Source organism: Cervus elaphus, chromosome 26, assembly GCF_910594005.1.
Source record: "Cervus elaphus chromosome 26, mCerEla1.1, whole genome shotgun sequence".
Classification (NCBI taxonomy): domain Eukaryota; kingdom Metazoa; phylum Chordata; class Mammalia; order Artiodactyla; family Cervidae; genus Cervus; species Cervus elaphus.
Window position 1 is genome coordinate 33,270,781 of NC_057840.1, and position 18,731 is coordinate 33,289,511.

At 49.4% G+C, this 18,731-nt stretch overlaps 2 protein-coding genes across 7 annotated transcripts in view; one reads left to right on the forward strand and one right to left on the reverse strand.

Annotated features, from left to right (window-relative positions):
• Positions 1–18,731, reverse strand: part of LOC122684462 (retinoic acid early transcript 1E-like) — a 94,122-nt gene that overhangs the window by 6,243 nt on the left and 69,148 nt on the right. For 2 of the 6 annotated variants that reach the window (XR_006338050.1, XR_006338047.1), the window contains exons 1-2: positions 963–1,132; positions 707–785 (exon numbers count right to left, since the gene is read on the reverse strand). The exons of 2 other annotated variants lie outside the window; for them this stretch is intronic. The gene's annotated coding sequence lies outside the window, so the exon portion shown is untranslated. Of the gene's footprint in view, positions 1–706; positions 786–927; positions 1,133–18,731 lie in introns of those variants that run through there. 2 more of the 6 variants (XR_006338048.1, XR_006338049.1) reach the window with 2 other exon arrangements.
• Positions 1,214–10,920, forward strand: LOC122684476 (UL16-binding protein 1-like). The gene is made up of 5 exons (XM_043888593.1): positions 1,214–1,440; positions 8,029–8,292; positions 8,519–8,803; positions 9,411–9,531; positions 10,391–10,920. Exons 1-4 carry the CDS (start codon positions 1,368–1,370, stop codon positions 9,512–9,514), a joined length of 726 nt encoding a protein of 241 aa, XP_043744528.1. The 5' UTR covers positions 1,214–1,367; the 3' UTR covers positions 9,515–9,531; positions 10,391–10,920.

Below are 18,731 nucleotides of genomic sequence, written 5' to 3' on the forward strand. Positions count from 1 at the left end.
AGATCCTCAGGCGAGATGGGGGGAAGGCAGGAGCCCAGTCCTCACGGGGCTCTGACAGCTAATGGCGGGAAAGACTTTAAAAACAAAACAAATAAAAAAGGGAGCTTGCATTTCTCCCCTCCAAAAATATAAGTCTTTCCCCTGGTTCTCAGGAACCATCTGATCCATCTGTGGTCTCCCAGAGTGGGGTGGGGAGAATAGCATTTTTAACACCGAAGCAGTAAAACAAGGAGATCTCTGGTTCTGTCTTTACATGGAAATGAATTTGTAACTGAGCTGGATTTAATTGGGTTAAGGGAAAGTGAGCACTATATAAATAAACTCTTAGAATTATCAATAAAGCTCACCAGAACACACTTCTGACACCAGGAAGGACCCTGAGTCTGACTAATTGGCCAGATATGACCCAGAAACTAACTCCATCACCAAAGAACCTGAAACTATAAGCCATGTGTCAGAGCAGTTCTCCTGGGTTCCCCGACCCTGATGCTCTCCGCCCTGTAGCCCCTTCCCCAAAAAGCGTCTTCCTTGTCAGCATGTGTGTCTCCAGAACAATTCATTTCCCAGTGTTAGACAAAAGCCCACTCTCAGACCCTGCAAGGAGTCCCTCTTTCCGTAACAGATGGCGACTCTGGTGGGATTTCCACACTGCGACTGATGCCCTGACCATTCAGGTACTTAGGGACAAGTTTGTCGGCTGACTGACCTGACCCAGTGGCCGGAACAAGGATTTTCTTTTGTCCCTTGTCTCCTCCCAACTCAGATGACTGGCCTGGGTGCCCGATCTGATAAGGAACAGAGTGAGGAGCTAGAGCCTTCAGTTCAGTCGCTCAGTCGTGTCCGACTCTGCGACCCCATGGACTGCAAGCCCATCACCAACTCCTGGAGTTTACTCAAACTCATGTCCATCGAGTTGGTGATGCCTACCAACCATCTCATCCTCTGTCGTCCCCTTCTCCTACCGCCTTCAATCTTTCTCAGCATCAGGGTCTTTTCCAGTGAGTCAGTTCTTCGCATCAGGTGACCAAAGTATTGGAGTTTCATCTTCGGCAACATGAACTCGGCGGTCTCCTATCACCAGCGCAAGTCGGGCACCGCGTAGGCAAGTGGGCAGGCGAGTACACAGGGAAACCTGGCGAGAAAGCGAGCCAGCTGGCAACAGAGCCCCGCCCAGGCCCCGGCGCGCGCCTTCCTAGTGGTTACTTGAGAAACCTGGGGCGGGGCCTGTCGGCGGATGGGCGGGCCAGGCACTCGGCGCAGGAGCGGAGGTCCAGACCGCAGCTGCGGGCTAGCGGGAGAGGATCGCGGGTTCTGACTTGGCAGCCTCGCACTCCTGCAACATTGGGATCCAGGAGGCAAAGGGAGAGATGGGTGGCTCCAAGAGCAGTCTTGCCTTCCTCGTTTTGCTTCTGATTGGCTTGTTGAGCGGGACGTCCAGCGGTGAGTTCGGGGATGACCCTGCGCGGGGGGTGGCGGGGGAACGCGAGGAGGTTGGATGGGTTATGACCCGGAAAGGGGAGGGGGGTGGTGTCCGTGGGGGTGCGCGAAACTTCTTGCAGGGTGTCGCCGCCGCCCCCTCCTCTTTCCCGTCCCTCGGCCCCTTTGCTCCTCGGAGGCTCCTCCCGGCTTCTTGCCGGCTCTCCGGGCCAGAGCAGGCTGCCTTGGGTGAAGTAGTAATGCCGGGAGTTTGGGAGGTGATGCTGGGAGAAGAGGGGGCCGTGCCGCGGCAGAAATAGGGTTGAAACCCCCAAGGGTCCAGACCGCCCCTGGGAAGTGGGAGCGCTGGAGCCGGGCGGTAAGGGACCAGTCGGACTTCCGCGGAGAAGGGACCCGCCCCGCCCCGAAAAGCACACCCTCCCGCCCCGACCTGTGCAAAAGACCCTTCTGGTCCCTATATCTCCCGGCCCTTGAAGGACCAGCGCTCTTTCCCGGCCGTAAGTTATAAACGCAGAGTGGACCCGGGTGCCCAGGAGGCTTCGGCGGCGCGCTCCCAGCTTAAACGTGCTTGGGTTGGTCTTGTCAGAGCCGCAGCTGCTGGCTCCAGCCGCTGCCCACGGGCTCCGCGGCGCGGCTCCTACGGTTTTCCCTGGGCTCCACCCCCCGCACTCGGGCTCCACCCCCGGCCACCGGCCGCCGCGGCACGGCTCCACCCCCGGCCCCCGGGCTCCCCCACTGCCCCCGGGGCGCCGCGTCACGGCTCCAGCCCCGGCCCCTGGCCTCCGGGGCAGGTGTCCACCCCCGGCCTCCGGGTTCCACCCCCGGCCTCTGGGCTCCACGCGCGACCCCGGGGGCGGGGGCGAGCCTCTTCTTGAGCGGGAACCAGTTGCCCCGGCTCATTGGTCTAGACAGAACTCTATTAGAGAAGTGACCTTCTTGGGCACTACGTCTATCCTTTAACCCAACGAAACAGATGTCCTGCCTTTCACTTGGCCTGCAGAGTCCAAGTCGAATATAAGCAGGTTTCCAAGTAGACAGTTTCGTGGACCTGCCCCAAGTCAGCATTTCTGCTTGGTGGGGGTGGGGGTGCGAGGGACACGGGGTGGGGTGTTTCCACGCACTATATAGGCTCTAGCTTTCCTTGTCTGCAAAGTAGATGATGAGGTTATGATACTGAATGCAGCTCAACTTGACAGTAAATTCTTCAAAAACTTCCCTTCTTCAAAAATTTGAAAGGAAGGAAAATGTGCTACCAAAATCTTGAAGTAAAAACTTTGGTCTTGGACAAAGCCACTAGCAGAGCTATCTGTGATCCTGTTCATGCAGCTCAGCTACTTCTACCCACGTGTTTTGTATCAGCGCAGGGGTTTGCCGTGCAGTTATATTTCTTGTAGTGATAATATTAGCTGTTTTGCACCTTCATTGTGTGACAAGAATTGAACTGGAAGACAGCATCAGTGCACAGTAGTTCCCAAGGGCTGTCTCAGCCTCTTCCCAGATGACTCAGATGACTCAGGATCTGAGAGGCGCCACACCCAACAGTGGTACTTCCGGCCGTTACCCTGCCTTGTGGGTGGGTGGAGGAGTGTCTTGAGAAGCGCCACTCTTTCGGAGGCCAGCGCTAAGGTGGGTGGCCATTCCCTTCTCCAGGTGATCTTTCCGACCCAAGAATCGAACTCAGGTCTCCTGAATTGCAGGCAGATTCTTTACTGTCTTAGCCACTAGGGGAGTCTGCAGCACAAATTCGTAGAGGCCAGTAATCCGCAAGCAATTTCTCAACAGGACCTGGTCCACAGGGTCAGATTGCCTGTGGAATAAGTTACCTGGTCAGAAGAGAGTCCTCCACAAAGACCTGGCTGCTAGGAGCTCTGCCACTGATGACAGCCTCAAGTTAAGAGTCCAGATAGCCCCTCTCCAGAGTCTTGTTCCCATGGACTCTCACTGTCTTGGGGACAAGGGAAGCGTGGGATCGATGGATGGCTCATGAACGTCTGGTTAAGAATGAGTTCTCCGGACTTCCCTGGTGATCCAGTCGCTAAGACTCCCCACTCCCAATGAAGGGACCCAGTTCGATCATTGGTTGGTGAACTGGATCCCACATGCCACAACTAAGAACTCAGCATGTTGCAACTAAGAGCCTTCATGCTGTAAAAAGATCCCAAGTGCCACAACTAAGAGCCAATACAGCAAAAAAAAAAAAGATATTAAAAAATATTTTTTTTTAGTTCTCCAGTGCTAGTGATGTGTGGGCCTTCAGAGTGATAGTGTAGGAGCTCATGGCGCTGGGTCAAATACCCCACATGGATGTCGACTATTTAGAAATATGAAAGAAGGATATCAAATAGCCCAGCCTATCAACTGTCATGATGAACCATTTGCTGTGATGGCTTGTGCTGGGCCTTAGATTTGGAGGAGAAGCCCAGGTCCAGCAGCTGGCCCGGTGTCTCACAGAGGTCCATGCAGCCCTGGGGGCCTGTGTCTGACTCTCCTCTCTCAGTCCCCCAGCGTCAGGAGGAAGGTGCCTGCTGAGGCCCACTTGGAGCCAGCCAGTCACATACATCACCCAGCACCACAGAAGCACACTGTCTTCCAGAACACTGTGCCTTAGGAATGCCATAGCATCTCAACTTTCTAAGACAGACTTAGTGATGTGGAATATTTTCTAGATATCACTTTCATTAGGTCGAACTGAAAATGTTTGTATAAATTTTTTTGACTGAGAAATTTTTTTAACAATGTTATAAAATAAATAGTTTTTAGGATTGTTTCAACACAAATACTTGGACTAGCTTAGTACCACGTGTTTTTTAGTTTTTACTTCCTCAAAGTAATGTAGTTGATTCACCCTTGAATGTGCCCTGCTTCGTTGCTCAGTCGCGTCCGACTCTTTGCGACCCCATGGACTATGCAGTCTGTGGAATTCTCCAGGGTTGAATACTGGAGTGGATAGCCTTACCCTTCTCCAGGGGATCTTCCCAACCCAGGGATCGAAGCCGGGTCTCCCACATTGCAGGTGGATTCTTTACCATCCAAGGCACCAGAGAAGCTCAAGAATACTGGAGTGGGTAGCCTCTCCCTTCTCCAGGGGATCGTTCTGACCCAGGGTTGAACTGGGGTCTCCTGCATTGCAGGTGGAGTCATTACCTGCTGAGCCACCAGGGAAGCCCTTAAGTTTCTTTCTTTTCTTTCTTCTTCCTCTTTTCTTCTTCTTCTTTTTTTTTTTAATATTTATCACTAGTCTTGGGAATTATTTGTCTATAAGATGAAATACTTTGTCTTAGGAAAAGAAAAATGAAAAAAATGGTGTTGCCTTGTACAGGAAAAGGCAGTCTTGGAGGGAGAAAAGTTAAAAACTAGAAGGAAAAAAAAGAGAGAAATACAATAGAAACAAAAACTACTCTTTCATGAAAAATTGCCTTTTTAAATTTTTTTTGTTAATAAAGAGGAGTTCTGCCTTCTTAATTTGCAGAAAGTAGGAGCGGAATTCACTGAAACATCTTAAATTTGGCAGATCCTAGCATTTCTGAGAGCCAGAAGTGGGCTTGGGGCAGGTCAATAGTAAACAGTTGTAATTTTATTTATTTTTACTTTCTGGAAAAGGAGATAACACAATTCCAGAAGGCGCAATCATGTTTTAAGGTTAAGAATCCCTTTTACTGCACCTAGAACAGTGCTTTGCACAGAGTGTGTGCCTGAGTTGTGTTGTGTAAAAGAAAAAAAAGTAAACAGATTTTGTGCTTATCTTCAAGGTTGGCTTAAGTATAAAATGGATTTTTAAGAACACTTGAAAAAATTAAAGGATTCAATTTATAAAAAAAAAAAAAATTCCATATGCATCCCCAGGAAGGCGCTCATTGCCTAGCCACTGATCAGCGCTTCCCTGGAGTCAAAGCTCTCCCTAGACAGCTCACGCTGTTACTAATTGAAGCTGTTTATGAGCCAGATCCTAACACTGGTGAAGTTAACAAGTGTGGAAAAGGTAAAGTTGGTTTGTTCAGGAGCCCTGGAAAAATAGTGACCTAACGTCCTCAGACCGTCTCCAAGCTTCCCGGTTAGAGAAGGGGGAGGAGGGGCTGCTGCGGGCGCGTCAGCGTCCTGTGCAGTCAGGTTGTTGGCACAAGGCGGACGTCTGAGCCTCACCAGGCTTATGGTTTCAGCCAGTCTGGGGGTCTGTGTGCTTGCAGCCAGCAGTTTTTATGTGCTGGGGGTCTGCTTCCTGCAGAAACAACCTGAGACTTGTGTCAGATCTTTGTTATCTTTCAGGGAACTGGTAAGTTCATGACACTGCTACGTGGCTGGTCACAGTCTAAATTGTTACCAGTTTCCCAGCCTAAGGAATATTCCTTTCTCCATCTTCACATGTCCTAATCCTTAACTCTTAAACCACTGTTTTGAGACTCACAGGAGGCCTGGCTGACTAAAACTTCTCTACAGACAAGAGGCAGACAGAGGCCATGGGGGGACGGGCCCCCTTTAGCCCTTTCAGTTACAAGACCATTTATTACCCATTTTTCCATGGTCCCAAGAAGCCCAGGGCCTCCAACAGCTTCCTATCTCTTGAAGAGAATCTAAACATGGTCTCTATCAACTGGCATCCTATCCCTTTGTCTGATAACTCACCCAGAAAACCCCCCCGGCCTGACCCCCAGGACCTAACATAGGAGGGACGGGAACAGGGTTTCCCAGAGTGTGACACAGGGCTCGAGGGTGAGGCTGGGCATCCCCACTTCTACCCTTTGGTCCCACACTCATATTGTCTAGGAATTGGGACAGTGGCAGCCTATAATGGTTATGGATTAAGGCAAGAGTTGATAGATTTTTACAGAAGAAAGTAAATCTCGTTGTCTCTTTAGGCCATTTGGTATCTGTCTCTGAGTGCAAAAGGAGCTTCCACATTTGTGGAGCACCAGGAGCCAAATATAATGTGTAAATCAACTGAGAACCAGACTTGTCCACTGTCCTGGCTTCTGATCCCAGTAATGAGTGACCCACCCCCTAGAGAATCATCCAAGAGCTGCCTCACTTGTCTGTTTATGAACCAGAATCTTACCCTGTCCTGCCCTGTAGCTTCTGGTGGTGGGAATGTGATAGGAGGTGGGTCTGGCTGTTGTGAGCTAATGCGCCCCCTTCTGCTGTAGCCTGGCTTCCTTGGTTCAAGGAGCGGTAGGGGACACTGCGTGAAGCCCCAGGTGTGAGCAGGGATAGTGGCCCTGTATCAACTCTGGTGTCAGGCCTAGGTCACCTGCTGGTACATCTTATTTGTTCCCTGTGGCGCTGGTTATGGCAAGCCACATAATCACTTCTGTCCTATGACAGCTGGTCTATCTGAAGTAATGGTTAGGGGTTGATGAACCCAGATCATGATGGGCAACTCTGACATTCCATGACCAGAGGCCTCATCTCTGACAGGCCCTAGGACCATACCAGGAGCCAGTTGGTAAAGAATCCGCCTGCAATGCAGGAGATCCCAGTTCAATTCCTGGGTCGGGAAGATCCACTGGAGAAGGGATAGGCTACCCACTCCACTATTCTTGGGCTTCCCTTGTGGCTCAGCTGGTAAAGAATCCACCTGCAATGTGGGAGACCTGGGTTCAATCCCTGGGTTGGGAAGATCCCCCGGAGAAGGGAAAGGCTAACCAGTCCAGTATTCTGGCCTGAAGAATTCCATGGACTGTATAGTCCATGGGGTCACAAGAGTCAGACACGACTGAGCGACTTTAACTAATCGCTTTGACCATTGTACCAACTTTGCTCCTGACTTAAAACACTCCACCTGGAATCTGATCTTCCCCCATTTTCTATCCCTGTTCCTGCCAGAAGCCCACAGGGACACCACTCCTACCACCATCCCTGACCTTCCACAAAAGTCAGCCTTGAGCTGTGGAGATGCTTCTCATCCATGCTTTCCTCTCGGGCTCCATAGAGTCCATCAGGCTTTCCCATGGAGCTGGTGGACTGCACACACTCCTGCCCTTTCACACCGTGTCCGCCCTGCAGAGTCACTTCTCTGAGCCTTGGATCCCCTCCTCTACCACCTGCCTCGGAAGTTCTGGATTTTCTCTTTCATGCCCTGTGGGCCAAGCCTTTCTCCAGGCTTCCAAGACCCATCCTAGTGGGAGATCAGCAGCGTCTCCCCGGCCTTGCTAAGTCCTGTGACCCCTAATTGTGAACTCTCCCTTCTCCAGCTTTGGGTTCTGTGCACACCCGCCACCTCCTTGCCCCTCTCCCTGTGATCCTTCTTCCTGAGGAGCATCCCCACAGGCTCCCCATCTCTCACAGGACACGGGGTTAGATTCTGACAGTCCTCTGTCATCTAGACTTTTCCTGCGTAGCAGCCTGGCACGTCTCTGCAAAGGTTATGATGCTGGGACCTGACCCGGTGGACGAGGGACCACACCCCGGATGAGTGATCCTTGCCAGGCGGGCCTCCTCCTTCTCCACGAGGAGGGGGCACTGGTGTGTGGTGTGTGTGTGTGGGGGGGTCATTGCTCTGACAGCCAGCCCTGCACTGTACTCGGCTCTCATAACTGGGGGAAGGGCCTGTGGGTCTTTTTTTCCCAACTTCACCCTCGCTGTGTTTTTCCTTCACAGACGCTCATTCTCTTTCCTATAATTTCACCATCAATCCTCGGCCCAGACCTGGTCAGCCATGGTGTGAGGTTCAAGGCGAAGTGGATCAAAAGGTGTTTGTCTCCTGTGACTGTGGTACAGCTGAGATCAAGTACTTGAGTCCCTTGGGAGAGGAAGTGAAAAGTATGAACGCCTGGGAAACACAGGCTGGCACACTGAGGGACATTGGAGACTTGCTCAAGGAGCACGTGTCTGACGTTACCCCGGAGAGATACACAGACAAGGGTGAGTGAAGAAGTCCAAATGCAGGAGGAGCAGACTGGGGGCTCAGCTGCATCCACTGTTTTCGGGTTAAAAAAACAACTGGATATTGCCCTTTGCTAGCAGTCCAGTGGAAAGAGCAGCTGTTGCAGGAGAGACCAGGGCCAGATTAGCTGGGCCCAGGGGAGGTGGACCTAGATGGGGCAAAGAATCTGTCAAGCCCAGAGGCTGAGCTCTTTCTTTTCCTCAGTGGGGTCAGGCCCTCTGACCCTGCAGGCCAGGATGACGTGCTGGAGTAAACACAACGGACACATCAATGGATCCTGGCAGTTTGGCTTCAATGGAAAACTGTCCCTCCTCTTTGATTCAGAGAATGGACATTGGAAAGTGGTTCATCCTGGAGGGAGATGGATGAAAGAGAAGTGGGAGAAAGATAGAACTGTTACTGACTTCTTCAAGAAGGTCTCCATGGGAGACTGTCAGCTCTGGTATCAGGCTTTCTTGGAGCGCTGGGAGAGAATGTTGAAGACCACGGGTAGGTGAGAAGATTAGGAGAAAGTGGTAGTTCTCTCATGGTGACATGGACCCACCCCTCTGTGTGTGTGTGTGTGTGTGTGTGTGAGAAAATGATCCGTCAGAGGTGAGTTGCTCCTGATAAAACAATGACCCGGGGATGCTCTGTCGTCCTCTTTCCTCTTTTACCTGCTGACGTCTCTCCTCACAGCACAGGCCTTTGTACGATTGAACATGGATTCTCACTGATCCTAAATATGAGAGCATCTCCATGATTCCAATCTCCTTCTTACTCTTCCCTCTTTCCAGAATCTTCTTTTAAATGTCACCAATCCTCTTTCTGGAAATCTGTCAACCTCATCTCTGCTGTCAGCTCCTGAGGACTCCATCCTCATGTCACCGTCTCTGACATCACAGCAGGACTCAGTGACTCTGTTGGAAACCTCGCTCCCCCATTAGCTGTCAGAGTCCCATGGGGACGGGGCTCCTCTCCCCCATCTCGCCTGAGGACCTGTCACAAGGGCCTCCACGTGTGGGTGGAGGGGTAGGGGTACCTGCGTCAGGGGGGTGAGGAGGCATCTGCCGAGTTTCGGGTCTGGACAGGGGCTTGACCCTTACTCTCCTTGCAGCATCACCGACCACGGGCCCCCCTACAGTCCAGTCCTCGGCCCCAGCCATCACTCACGTCACCTGGATCCTCCCCGTGGCCCTCATAACTGTCTTCCGGGGCTGAGTCCTTTCCAAGAGCAGGTACTGAGGGCAGAATCTAGAGGGAAGGCAGGGGCACAGGGCCTGGTGTGAGGACGGGGAAGGTGAATCCCAGCCGACCCCTGCCCTCACTGAACCTCCTCATCCTGGAAATGAGCCGGTGGATAAGACCCCATATCACCTGAGAGCAATAATTGCGGGCCCAGCTCCAAAGGCCTGTTCTCACCGGAAGTGGCTTGGGCCAAGCAGGCAAGGCAGGAGCCCCACAGGAGAGACTGTGGGAAGGGGCGAGGCCAGGCCTGTGCTCCTGGGGCAGCAGCAGTTCTGACTCAGCCTGTGGCCTGCTCGTCACCAGCCTCCTGGGACCCAGAGCCTCCATCACTGAGCGGCCCTGCCTTGAGCAGAGGTCCTGGGGATGGTGGGCCTGAGCTGGGGTGGAGGCGCCCAGCTGGGGGGGACCAGGAAGAGATGGGGGGCAGGGACCCTGGTCCTGAGAGCTGTGTGTGCTGCTGGCTCAGAGGCTGGAGGGGAGCGAAGGAAGGAGGTTTGCCTGCAGCCCCCCAGGGCTGTCAGGAGGCAAGGCCCCTCCTCCGGGGACCTGCTCCCTGGTCCTTTAGGCCCCCCTCGGGGAGGATCCGGACCTGAGTGAAGGGAGCAGATTGATTCCTCACTGGCTCCAGTCCTGAGCCTGAGCAGGGGGTGTCAGGGCCTGGGGTGACTCTGTGATGCAGGAAGGAAGGCGAAGGGGACAAGACGCTGCTGGGCCTGGGGTGGGGGTGGGGGTGGGGGACATAGGAGCCCCTCAGTGAGGGCGGGGCTGGGGGGGGCTGGGGAGGGGCAACCCCAGGGAAGTGACAGGATTTCTCCGCCTCCAGGACCAAGGCCTCTTTCTTTTCTTCAGGAGACGGTGCTCCCAGGAAGCCCAACAGGTGCTCTTCATTTTAGATCCAGGAGATCAGACCCCATGAATCCTGAGTATGTTATCCGGTTGCTGTGACACAGTAGACGCATCATCTCATGAGCTTTATCACATTTGATGAAATCCTACTCAGCATCTCTGAAAAAAAACAACACAGAATCAATTTATTTCACTTTCTTCTGGTGCTAAGCGATGGAATTTCTGCACTGAAATGTCCAGGTACTTGAAGAAATCTCCACAAACAGGACATTTTTCATCGTATTCTAGTTTGTGCATAATTAGACTCTGCCTCGTGACCTCGTTCTTGCAAATGGTATTGCAAGAAAAATACCATCTGGTATTATAGGACTCAGGGATTCTTTCTGTGTCTGGAAAAATCACCTCAGCCTACTTTCAATAGAACAAAGTTTTATTTATGACTGTTTCCCTTAATAATTTATTATGCTGAAAGTGAAAGTGTTAGTCGCTCAGTCCTGTCCGACTCTCTGCGACCCCGTGGACTATAGCCCGCCAGGCTCCTCTGTCCATGGGATTCTCCAGGCAAGAACACTGAAGTGGGATGCTGTTTCCTTCTCCAGGGACCTCTCCAACTCAGGGATTGAACCCGCATCTCCTGTGTCTCCTGTATTGACAGGCGGATTCTTTACCATCTGAGCCACTGGGGAAGCCCATTTATTATGCTGCTGCTATTTAAATCAAAATCTCAGTACTCCAGAAAACTTGCAGTATTTAAGTTTCTCTCTCACTAGAGAAGTCATGATGTGTCACCATCTCTCCACCTTATGGGATTAAATGTACCTGGTGCTTCTGAGAAAACGTGGTCTGAGTGGATGCGTGTGCCCTGTGTTCATGGCAGCGCTGTTCCCAGCAGCCAGGCCTGGAAGCCACCTCATGTCCACTGACAGATGAATGGAGAGAGAAGATGTGGACATATATCCAGTGCAATGTTACTCAGTGTCAAAAAGAATGAAATAATGCCATATGTAGCAACATGGATGGACCTGGAGATCGTCATATTGAGCAACATATGTCAGACAGAGAAGCAGAAACACCTTTTGCCATCACTTATATGTGGAATCCAAAAAGTCGTGATACAAGTGCTCTTACTTACAAAACAGAAAGAGACTCAGAGATTTAGAGAATGAATTTATGGTTGCCAGGGGGAAAGGATGGGGGGATAGTTAGGGAGTCTGGGATCAACATGTAGACACTGATTTATTTAAAATGGATAACCAGCAAGGACCTCCTGTGTAGCGCATAGAACTCTGCTCAATGTTATGTGGCAGCCTGCGTGGGGATGGGAGGGGAGTCGGGGAAGAATAGATGCATGTACGTAAGTGAAAGTGAAAGAAGCTTAGTTGCACAGTCATGTCTGACCCTTTGGGATCCTGTGGACTGTAAGCTGCCAGCTCCTCTGTTCATGGATTCTCCAGGCAAGGCAGTACTGGAGTGGGTTGTCACTTTCTTCTCCAGGGGACCTTCCCTACCCAGGGATCGAACCCAGGTCCCTTGCATTGCAGGCAAATTCTTTACCAACTGACCCACCAGGGAGGATAGAGACATGTATGTGTATGTTAAATCCCTATCCTAGCTTCTTTGTGCTGCTCATTCAGGACGCCTACATTCCTCTCTGGGTGTATATTTCCACTTTGCTTCCATTTTAAATAGACAAACTCTTTCTCTATATGACTCCAGTAATAACATTGGTACCTATTTTTACAGTTTTTGCCTGCTTGAAACATTCTTGCTTTCGAAGACGGTAAGAGCCAAGGGAACTGCATCTCGCCCCTGGTGTTCAGTGTCTAGAATTCCTCATTTTACACCAAGCTACCCAGATTCAATTCCTGGGCAGGAAACTAAGGTCCCTCTTTAGCACAGCTCACTGCTGTCTCTCTGAGATCAATATTAAGGAAATATACACCTTATATTATTACACCTTATATTGAAGTGTAACTATGAACCTTAAATATACGGGTAGAGGGGCTTCACAAGTTTGTCATGGGGGATTTTGCCTCCACCAAGTGTTTTTTAAAAAAAGAAAGTCCTCTCAAAGTTAACCTGGTTCCTTCCCTCTCTAGGCCCTTTAATGGCTATTGTTGTTCTTTTCTTTCTAGTCCTTGTTTATTTAACCTTTTGACTGACTTTGTGTCTGTAGGAGCTACCAGTTTGAAATAACACTCATGGTGGCTCAAGGAATATAGCCCGTTCCAGTGGAGGGTGGCCCAGATCCATGTAGGTCCTTGTGAGGGACTTCTGCACCTTGAGGGGAGGCTCAGTTCAGAAGTATTTTCCAGCAATATCATCAGTTTTAAGAATAAGATCACAATGCAGGGAAAAGTCTAATTTTCCAAAAATACTTCTGCTATTTCAGGACTCAGGTATATTTTCTATCTCCAGAGAAACAACTTCACTGTATTTTCAGTGGAACAAAATTTTATGTTGACTGGTTCCCTTCATAATTTATTACCCTATGGGTGCTGAGTCATGTTCGACTCTTTCTGATCCCGTGGACTGCAGCCCACCAGGCTCCTCTGTCCATGGAATTTTCCAGGCAAGAAAGAATACTGGAAAGGTTCTTATTTCCTTCTCCAGGGGATCTTCCTGACCCAGGGGTCAAACCATGTCTCTTGTATCTCCTGCCTTGGCAGGCCGATTCTTTTCCACTAGTGCCACCTGGGAAGACTTTACAGTTCAGTTCAGTTCAGTCGCTCAGTCGTATCTGACTCTTTGTGACCCCATGAATCGCAACACGCCAGGCCTCCCGGTCCATCACCAACTCCCGGAGTTTACTCAAACTCATGCCCATCGAGTAGATGATGCCATCCAGCCATCTCATCCTCTGTCGTCCCCTTCTCCTCCTGCCCCCAATCCCTCCCAGCATCAGGGTCTTTTCCAATAAGTCAACTCTTCGCATGAGGTGGCCCAAGTATTGGAGTTTCAGCTTCAGCATCAGTCCTTCCAATGAACACCCAGGACTGATCTCCTTTAGGATGGACTGGTTGGAGCTCCTTGTGATCCAAGGGACTCTCAAGAGTCTTCTCCAACACCTAGTTCAAAAGCATCAATTTTTAAGCATTCAGCTTTCTTCACAGTCCAATGCTCACATCCATACATGACCACTGGAAAAACCATAGCCTTGACCAGACGGACCTTTGTTGGCAAAGTAATGTCTCTGCTTTTTAATATGCTATCTAGGTTGGTCATAACTTTCTTTCCAAGGAGTAAGCATCTTTAATTTCATGGCTGCAGTCACCATCTGCAGTGATTTTGGAGCCCAAAAAAATAAAGTCTGACACTGTTTCCACTGTCTCCCCATCTATTTCCCATGAGGTGATGGGACCAGACGCCATAATCTTAGTTTTCTGAATGTTAAGCTTTAAGCCAACTTTTTCACTCTCCTCTTTCACTTTCATCAGGAGGCTTTTTAGTTCCTCTTTACTCTCTGCCATACGGGTGGTGTCATCTGCATATCTGAGGTTATTGATATTTCTCCCAGCAATCTTGATTCCAGCTTGTGCTTCTTCTAGCCCAGCGTTTCTCATGATGTACTCTGCATATAAGTTAAATAAGCAGGGTGACAATATATAGCCTTGACGTACTCCTCTTCCTATTGGGAACCAGTCTGTTGTTCCATGTCCAGTTCTAACTGTTGCTTCCTGACCTGCATACAGGTTTCTCAAGAGGCAGGTCAGGTGGTCTGGTAGTCCCATCTCTTTCACAATTTTCCACAGTTTATTGTGATCCACACAGTTGAGGGCTTTGGTGTAGTCTGTAAAGCAGAAATAGATGTTTTTCTGGAACTCTCTTGCTTTTTTGATGATCCAGCAGATGTTTGCAATTTGATCTCTGGTTCCTCTGCCTTTTCTAAAACCAGCTTGAACATCTGGAAGTTCTCGGTTCACATATTGCTGAAGCCTGGCTTGGAGAATTTTGAGCATTACTTTACTAGCATGTGAGATGAGTGCAATTGTTTGAGCATTCTTTGGGATTGCCTTTCTTAGGGATTGGGAAGCCTTTACAGTGATCCTTAAATCAACATCTCTATATTGCCAAAAAGTTAAGTACATCATGCCTGTTTTCTAATCCAGGAGAAAAGTCATGGTATTTCACCATTCCTCCATGTGATGGGATTAAATAAAACCAATGATAATGCTTTATTTCTTGTGGAAACAGAGAATTTAAGGATCACTCCTAAAGTAACATGCAGTCCAGCTGTGAAGTGATCCTTAAATTCTCTGAATTTTTAAATGTATATTTCACCATATCCCAACAGTAGGTCATATGTTTACCCTACTACGCAGCCATTCCCAATGTTAGCTCTAGGCTGGAAAATGTGGACTAAGAGCCATGTAGATACAGGCTGACCTCAGAGATATTGGAGGCTGGGTTCCAGACCAGGGCAATAAAGTGAATTTCACAATAAGGGGAATCACACAAATTTTTCATTTCCACTGCATATAATGTTATGTTGACATGGAAGTCTGTTAAGTGTTCAGTATCTTTATGTCTAAATAAATAATGTACAGACCTTAATATATAACACTTTTTTTCTAAAATAAAATATGCTGAGCATTATCTGAGCCTCCAGGGAGTCACCAACTTTTTGCTGGTGGAGGGTCTTGTCTCAATGTCTATGGCTGCTGACTGATCAGGGTGGTGGTCCTGAAGGTTGGGATGGGTAGCGCAATTTCTGAAAATAAGACAACAATGAACTTTGTCACATCGTTTGACTCTTCCTTTCACAGAAGATTTCTCTTAGCATGCAATGCTCTTTGACAGCGTTTTACCCACACTAGAACTTCTTTCAAAATTGGACTTAATCCTGTCAAACCTACCTGCTGCCTTTTCAACTAAATTTATTCTAAACTTATAATATTCTAAGTCCTTTGTCGTCATTTCAACAATTTTCACAAAATCTTCACCAGGAGTAGATTCTATATCAAGAAACCACTTTCTTTGCTCATTCATTAGAGTCAACTCTCATTTATTCCAATTTTATCGTTAGATTGTACAATCAATCCCGTTTTACATTAGTCTCCACTTCTAATTCTCTCTTGCTATTTCCACCACATCTGTAATTACTTCTTCCAGTGAACTGTTGAACCCCTCAAAGTCATCTCAGAAGGTTAAAATCAACTTCTTCAAATTCCTATTAATGTTGTTATTTCAACCTCTCATGAATCACGAATGTTTTGGGTGGAACTTATAATCGTGAATTCACTCTAGAAAGTTTTCAATTGATGTTGCCCAGATCCATCAAAGGAATCACTATTTGTGGCAGCTATAGCCTTACAGAAACTATTTCCTAAATACCACGACTTGAACATGGTGACTACCCCTTGATCTGTGGGCTGCAGAATGGATGCTGTGTTAGCAGGTGTGAAAACAACATGAATCTCATTGTACTTCTCAATCAGGGCCCTTGGGTGCTTTCTCAATGAGAAGTGTTATCTTGAAAGGAATCCTTTTTTGGGAGCAGTAGGTCTCAACAGTGGATTTAATATTTTTGGTAATCAGTGTTGTAAACAGATATGCTGTCATCTCGACTTTGTTGTTCCATTTGCAGAGCACAGGTGGAGTAGATTTAGCATAATTCTGAAAGTCCCTAGGATTTTCAGAATGTAAGTGAGGCTTGGCTTCAACTTCAAGTCACCAGCTGCATTAGCCCCTAACAAGAGAGTCAGCCTGTCCTTTGAATCTTTGAAGCCAGGCTGACTTCTCCTTGCTAGCCATGCAAGTCCTCAGCGGCATCTTCTTCCAATAGAGCACTCTTCTCTGCACTGGAAAGCTCTAATTCAGGATAGCCGTCTTCAGAGATTATTTTATTAGATCTTCTGGATGACTTGTTGCAGCTTCTGCATCAACCCTCAATGTTTGACTCTGCGCTCTATGTTAGGAAGATGGCTTCTTTCCTTAAACCTCATGAACCAATCTCTACCAGCTTTCAACTTTTTTTCTGCGGCATCCTCACCTCTTTCAGCCTTCATAGAATTGAAGAGAGCTAGGACCTTGCTCTGGATTAGGCTTTGGCCTAAGGCAGCATTGTGATCTTTCGTCCAGTCCACTGAAAGTTTCTCCATATCAGCAGTAAGTCTGTTTTGCTATCTTCTCATTTGTGTGTTCACTGGAGGAGCACTTTTGATTTCCTTTAAGAACTTTTCCTTTGCGTTCACAACTTGACTAACTATTTGGGGCAAAAGGCTTAGTTTCTGGCCCATCTTGGCTTTGACATGCCTTCTTCAAAAGCTTAACCATTTCTGTCTTTGGATTTAAAGTGAGAGAGGCATGATTCTTCCTGTCAATGGGACATATAGAGGTAAGGTTATTAATTGGCCTAATTTCGATATTGTTGTGTCTCAGGGACTCAGGAGTCTCAGGAGAGAGATGGACGGGTCAACGGAGCAGTCAGGACACACACACATATTGGATGGCAATGTGCCCATGGTTCCTGGCACCCCCAAACAATTACAATACTAACATGAAAGATCACTGATCACACAAAGGCAAAATCAAGATGGCCAAGTAGGATGCCCTGAGCTCCGCTCTCCCATGAACACACCAAAACCACAACCACGTACAAAACAGCTGTCTTTCTGAGAAAATGACCTGAAATCGGCAGAACATCCCCTCTACAACCAGCATAGAGAAAGAACCACACTGAGAAGGGCAGGAGCAGAAAAGAAGGGATCTAGTCGGGACCCTTTCGCCAGCTACTCTCAAACAGAGGAGCTACTCTCAAACACTGGAGTATTCTGCCTAAGGAGCAGGAGGTTTTGGCCCTACATCAGGCACCTCAGCCCTGGTGCAGCACTGGGAGAAGCAGCCCCTCGCCCCCCGCCCCCACTCCTGTTTTGGAAATCAAGAGGGTTTATGATCTGGAGCACTGGAGGACTGTGGGAAACGGAGACTCCACTCTTAGAGACCATGGGCACAGAATTGCTTGCTCCCTGTCCCAGCACAGAGTCAGCAGATTGCAAAATGTCTGGTGCTCTGGCCAGCATTTGGAGACCATGCCTAGCATTGGCTGGGCCTCACAGCCAACAGAGGTCCACACAGAAGACTCTCTGCAAACAGCCACCCCCTCACCAACACACACACACACACACAGAGGAGCCAAACTTGGCTCTCGCCATCTCTCAGCTCTGCCCCGCCTCCCTGTGACCCCAGCCCAGGCTGAGACAATCATCGCAGGTCCCTGGGTCCTGATGAGCCGTGTGACTGCATGGCCACACGCAGGCTTATCTGATAGAAGCCCTGACTCACATCCCACCACCAGGCTCCACCTTGGGGTCACCCAGCTGCCGCCCACGGAGAGCAGCAAACTCTGTGAGTCAACAGGTGCAAAGGAGGCAAGAAGGTTCTCAACGGACTCACTAGAGTCTCTGTGTGGGACAGACCTGTGCGGGGAGGCCAGTTGGAGGACAAGAGGCCCACAAGGGTGGGCAGGACTCAGGGCTGGGTGGGACAGGAGTTTGGTGGGGCCAGGTGCCATATGAAGGGCTGGGGGTGGGAGCCTGGGTTGAGTCCTCCAGAGGAGGCAACCTGGAAGCCCCTGGTAGACCCAGACCACAGGGAGGAAGGACTGGGAGAACAGGAGGAAGTCAGAGGCTGCCATCAGAGATGTGTCAGGTCGGCCTGGTGTGAGGAGCATGGGCCCCAGGGACCTGGGCAACCAGACTCACCTCATGCATGCCCCTACCCCCGGCCTCATCCCAGATCCCCAGGCATGAGGTCAGAGGTGGAGGGCTGGGGAGATTGGAATTAGCACCTGAAGCAGTTTCATGGATGTGGACTATAGATACCTCCAGAAACAGGAATCTGGACAAAATTCTGACTGTGCTAGTTTCTTCATCTTGCCATGCCTCAATTTACACATTTGTAAATGGGAAACGCTACCTAAGGGAATGAACAGAGGCTAAATATTCATTTAGGACCTGAGAAGATCATGCAGATAACCCGAATTTGTATATGCTGAGGACTCACCAACCCCTCTCTCAGGAGTTGTTGTTTAGTCACTAAGTCGTATCTCTGTGATCCTGTGGACTGTAGCCCGCTAGCCTCCACTGTCCATGGGATTTCCTCATGCAAGAATGTTGGAGAGTGTTGCCATTTCCTCCTCCAGGGGATCTTCCCCATCCAGGGATGGAACAGACATCTCCCACATTGACAGGCGGATTCTTTACCGCTGCGCCACCTGGGAAGCCCCTTATCAGGTGTTTCTACCCCTAAAGATACACAAGGAACCTGGGGATCCAGAGAAGGGGATGGACAGAAGAAAGGTGAGGCACAGATGATTGAAATTTTGAGGAACAACAGTCCCACA

Bases quoted from the DNA above. Each gene is read 5' to 3' on its own strand.
- LOC122684476 (XM_043888593.1), top strand. From the start codon at position 1,368: ATGGGTGGCTCCAAGAGCAGTCTTGCCTTCCTCGTTTTGCTTCTGATT. The intron at 1,441-8,028 runs GTGAGTTCGGGG...TTTCCTTCACAG, and splicing joins GTTGAGCGGGACGTCCAGCG to ACGCTCATTCTCTTTCCTAT. The intron at 8,804-9,410 runs GTAGGTGAGAAG...CTCTCCTTGCAG, and splicing joins GAGAATGTTGAAGACCACGG to CATCACCGACCACGGGCCCC.